The sequence below is a fragment of the Cyclopterus lumpus genome, chromosome 12 (assembly GCF_009769545.1).
Source record: "Cyclopterus lumpus isolate fCycLum1 chromosome 12, fCycLum1.pri, whole genome shotgun sequence".
Classification (NCBI taxonomy): domain Eukaryota; kingdom Metazoa; phylum Chordata; class Actinopteri; order Perciformes; family Cyclopteridae; genus Cyclopterus; species Cyclopterus lumpus.
Genome location: NC_046977.1, coordinates 2,950,379 through 2,955,378, shown reverse-complemented (window position 1 = coordinate 2,955,378; position 5,000 = coordinate 2,950,379). Strand labels below are relative to the sequence as shown.

Below are 5,000 nucleotides of genomic sequence, written 5' to 3'. Positions count from 1 at the left end.
CGTCAAGTCAAGGCCACGACATACCAGTGATGTCACTGGTATGTCGAGTTGGCGTGGACAAAAGTCTCCATCGCAAACTAGACATTTTAAGAGACAAATGAATTTAGGGGAGGGGCTACAAAAAGATCCTGTTTAGTTGCATTATGGGAAATGTGGGATCCAGTGTCACACGTTGGTTTGTGGAAGTAATGAAGCCTCGAGTTCGACGAGTTCAGGAGAGAGAATGCAGCTTTAACACATGAAACATAGACTTCTATACAACCAGAGGAGTCGCCCCCTGGTGGTCAGGAGAGAAAATACAGCTTAATAATTCAGGATATCTCTAAAAAGTTCAGTTTCCTTCCACTTTATGAACGTGCGATATTAAGTCATGTGCCACAATCTTAATTAGTCGATTGAGCATGCTCTGTTGGGTTCTTTTCCCCCAGGTCTGGGCTTGTCAGGTGCGAGCCACAGGAATGATGTACGCATGCAAAAAGCTGCAGAAGACTCACGTGAAGATGAGGAAAGGAGAAACGATGGCGCTCAACGAGAAACAGATCCTGGAAGGCCTGAACAGCAGATTCGTGGTGAGATTATGTTTTATTTTGACTCAGTTACTCACGATGTGGATTAATCCGCCGCTAAAAGTAGTCCCAAACAAATGGAACCGTATATTTGTGTTTTTAAACGTCTTCGGAGAGGAAGTCAGAAAGATGGACCGATAAGTCTTCAGAGGACTTCTTGACAATAACAAACATTATGGGATATTGCCCCGTGCACTTCTTCTTCCTCGTTCCCCCTTCAGGTGAATCTGGCGTACGCCTACGAGACCAAGCACGCCCTCTGCATGGTGCTGACTATGATGAGCGGCGGCGACTTGAAGTTCCACATTCACAACGTCGGCGTTCCCGGCCTCGACAAAGACCGCGTGCGCTTCTACGCCGCGGAGGTCTGCTGCGGATTAATCCACCTGCACCGGAACTCAATATTATATCGGTCAGCGTGCTCCATGAACTCATCGTGAACCGTTAACCGGGGATTGTTTTCATTATGGATTCATCTGCTGATTGTTTTCTTAATTGATTGATTGATTGTGAAAATAGAGCAAATGGCATAAGAATACATTACCATTATTATAATGTTAATTAAGTTTATCATCATACAAATTAACATTATTAACAGTAATAATACATACATATTATTAACATTATTACTAATACATTAACATCATTATAATTATACTAATACTTCTTAACACCCTTAATGATACATAAATATTATGACCATTATTACAAATAAATAAACATTATTTAATCCGCATCCAGGGAATGATTTTACATTAAAAATAAATGTTATGTGTTTATTTGTTTATTAATTATTCATTATAATGCGTCATATTTTATAACTTCTTTTGTATGTTTTGTACGCAAACGTGTGTTTAAAGTAACTAAAGCTGTCCAATGAGTATGTTCTAATGTCACAGTTGTACACTATTTAATTACAGACTTTAATTACTTTATATTATTGATTATTCATTTATGAATAAAACGCATTTTTTCTTTTAATCTTTCAGGGATCTGAAACCGGAAAACATTCTGCTGGACGACCACGGTACGTTCAATGACCCGATACCTCGATCATAACTCGATCATAACTCGATCATAACTCGATCGAGGAGATCACATTCCGAGCTGAATGACGACATGTTTTTGACAGCCGGGTGCAGGAAGTGAGATGCCTTCAGGGACCAGGTGCGGCCCGCGTCTATTTTAAGAAAAGCACGTGGTCTCCGCATTCCTTCCATCGAAGGAAGCAGTTAATTGGGGGAAATCACGCGCTCATAACAGCCGATTGTTCTTGTTCTCCTTGGTCCCTGAAGGTCACATCCGCATCTCGGACCTCGGGCTGGCGGTGAGGCTGTCGGAGGGCAGCGTGGTGCGCGGCATGGTGGGCACGCTGGGATACATGGGTACGTGTGCGCGAGGGCCTCGAGCCCACGACCCCCAGGGACCCCACGTGACCTTATGACAATGTTTGTGTACAATCCTGGGTTATTATGGTATATTTTTTTGTCAAAAACAGCTTTAATAATAAAAATGGAAAGAAATGATTAATGAATAAACCAGATGTGTAATCCCTGTTGTTTATTTAATAGCCACCGGTGCTATGCATTGTGGGTAATTCCCTAACATAGTGTGCACTGGGATCTTTCGTCCTATTTAGAACATGTGGTCGACATGAGTATTACAACAACAAACACCTTTACGCCACGTTTTTGTTTTCCACCTGTTTTCAAGGATTCTTAAAAAAAAAAAAATCCTTTTTTAATTTTTACATTAACTATTTGGATCAAACTCTGAAAATAAATCACCAGAATCTTTTTTTTTTTTTTTTTTCGGAACAAATTCAGAATAATAAAACTTACGAATTACGTCAGCAGCAGCAGAGGGATGTTACACTTTTTTGTGGGTTAATTACACCTCAGAGAGACTTTTTACAGGAATAGTCTTATTTATAAAATGAGTCAGTAAAGAATACCACAGATATAACATAATAATAATGTAATAAGCATATTTAAATCCTCCGTAGCACCCAAAAGGACGAGTTCTGGAAGTATATTTAGTTGTATTTATGTTTTGTGTTTCTGTTCACAAAACATGGGATTTTAAGGGATTAAAACAGCAGAGTTTATATACATATATTATTTATATTATTATATATATTATTTATATTATTATTTATTATATATTATTTATATTATTATATTTATTTATATATTTATATTTTGCAAACCCTTGTTCCAGCTCCCGAGGTGATCGGCCACAAGCACTACGGGACGAGCGTGGACTGGTGGGGCCTCGGCTGCCTGGTCTACGAGATGACGGCGGGCCAGCCCCCCCTCCGGCTCAAGGGGGAGCACCCCAAACCCTCCGAGATGGAGCGCCGGATCCAGAAGGAAGAGCTGGAGTACGGAGACAAGTTCAGCAAGGAGGTGAAGGACCTCTGCTCCTCGGTGAGGCCCTCAAGCAGATCCCAGTGCAGTGCGTCCTTCTTAAAGACTCCTTAGCGACGTTTCATCCTCCTCCTCCTCCTCTTTCTCCTCCTCCTCCTCCTCCTCCTCTTCTCTGTGTGCAGCTGCTCACCAAGAACCCCAGAGAGAGGCTCGGCTGCCGGGGGTCCGGAGGCCGAGAAGTCCAGTCGCACCTTTTCTTCCAGAGCATCAACTTCCGGATGCTGGAGGCCGGACTCGTGGAGCCGCCCTTCAAACCGGATGCAAGTGTTCGAAAAGTGGTTCACGCGCTGTCAGCGAAAACACACAATAATATTAATAATAATAATAATAATAACACTTTTTCTAGACACTCAAAGACGCTTAAACATGTTACACTTCATAGTTATATATTGTTTATAATTAAATAATCTGGTTGTTTTCTCCCGTTCCTTTAATTCTACTGCTGACACTTTTTAATACAGAAATCTCCAAACTTGTATAATTCTTCTTTGTATTTTATGTTCATGAAAGAAGTCTCTTTGTTTTATTTCTTCAGTAAAATTATTATTATTATTTTTTCCTTTTTTGTAATTACGTCTTTAAGTACTTAAAGTTTAATTATCACGGTTACAGGATGACATTAAAATAAATTTTACAGTCACATTGTAATTTATTGTCATGCTGGTTATGAACACGGTTATCTGGAAGAGGAAGTTAAGAAAAGAATATGAAATGAGAGCTTGCATTAAAATAAACATCGTTTTAAAATCAACATAACGTACACAAGAAACTTTAATGTTGCAGGTTGTAAAGGTGGAGCTCATCTTCATGACTTTACATCCTGCTGGTAGTTTAATCTATAATATTAAATATAGTTTATGATTATCATGCAAAGTAACAAGTTATTAAATGAAGTACAATATATTGTTGAAGTACCAGATAATAGAAATACTACGTAAATAAAGTATAACTGTGTTTTCAGACAAACGTGAGTTTTAGCGTCTCTGTGCCGTGTCGCCCCCTACAGCCCAGACTGGTGTACTGCACCGACGTGCACGACATCGAGGAGTTCTCCTCCGTGAAGGGGGTCAGCCTGGACCAGAGAGACCACGACTTCTACTGCAAGTTCCACTCCGGCAGCATCCCCATCACCTGGCAGAACGAGGTGAGGGCACATTAACGTTACAGCAGAGCCTACTCAGCTCACCTTCCTCCTCCTCCTCCTCCTCCTCCTCCTCTTCCTCCTCACCTTCATCCTCCTCCTCCTCTTCCTCACCTTCATCCTCCTCTTCCTCGTCCTCACCTTCCTCCTCCTCCTCCTCTTCCTCACCTTCATCCTCCTCCTCCTCCTCTTCCTCGTCCTCACCTTCATCCTCCTCCTCCTCCTCACCTTCCTCACCTTCATCCTCTTCATCCTCCTCCTCCTCCTCACCTTCCTCACCTCCATCCTCTTCCTCCTCCTCACCTTCATCCTCCTCCTCCACCTCCTCTTCCTCACCTTCATCCTCTTCCTCCTCTTCATCCTCGTCCTCCTCTTCCTCGTCCTCCTCCTCCTCTTCCTCACCTTCATCCTCCTCCTCCTCCTCCTCTTCATCCTCCTCCTCCTCCTCCTCCTCTGTAGATGATTGAGACCAGGTGCTTCAGCGAGCTCAACATATTCGGTCCTGATGGGTCTAGATCTCCGGACCTGGACTGGTCCCAGAACCCCGAGACCCCCAAACGCAGCCTGCTGGACCGGATCTTACGGAGACAAGTAAGAACTCCTTACTGCTGCAGTACAAGTACTACTACCACTGTGAAAGTACTACACTGGTAGTGGAAGCCTTTCTTAAAGTACAAGTACTAATATTATGATATTAGTACTTTTTCATATCTGATGTTTCTGCTGCAACAATGTTGCATGTTAACTCTTTTATATCCTGTTTAGTTTAATCTACATGAATGCATCATGTACCTCTGAGATGTAGTACAGTAAAAGTACAACGTGTACCTCTGAGATGTAGTACAGTAAAAGTACTACATGTCC

The 5,000-nt window shown here is 42.0% G+C and overlaps 1 protein-coding gene across 1 annotated transcript in view; it reads left to right on the top strand.

The window, feature by feature from the left end:
• Window positions 1–5,000, top strand: part of LOC117740641 (G protein-coupled receptor kinase 5-like) — a 10,693-nt gene that overhangs the window by 5,439 nt on the left and 254 nt on the right. The window contains exons 8-15 of the mRNA XM_034547162.1: window positions 429–569; window positions 788–978; window positions 1,556–1,593; window positions 1,862–1,951; window positions 2,787–2,995; window positions 3,118–3,255; window positions 4,002–4,139; window positions 4,596–4,727. Coding sequence (XP_034403053.1) covers window positions 429–569; window positions 788–978; window positions 1,556–1,593; window positions 1,862–1,951; window positions 2,787–2,995; window positions 3,118–3,255; window positions 4,002–4,139; window positions 4,596–4,727 — 1,077 coding nt within the window. The remainder of the gene's footprint in view (window positions 1–428; window positions 570–787; window positions 979–1,555; window positions 1,594–1,861; window positions 1,952–2,786; window positions 2,996–3,117; window positions 3,256–4,001; window positions 4,140–4,595; window positions 4,728–5,000) is intronic.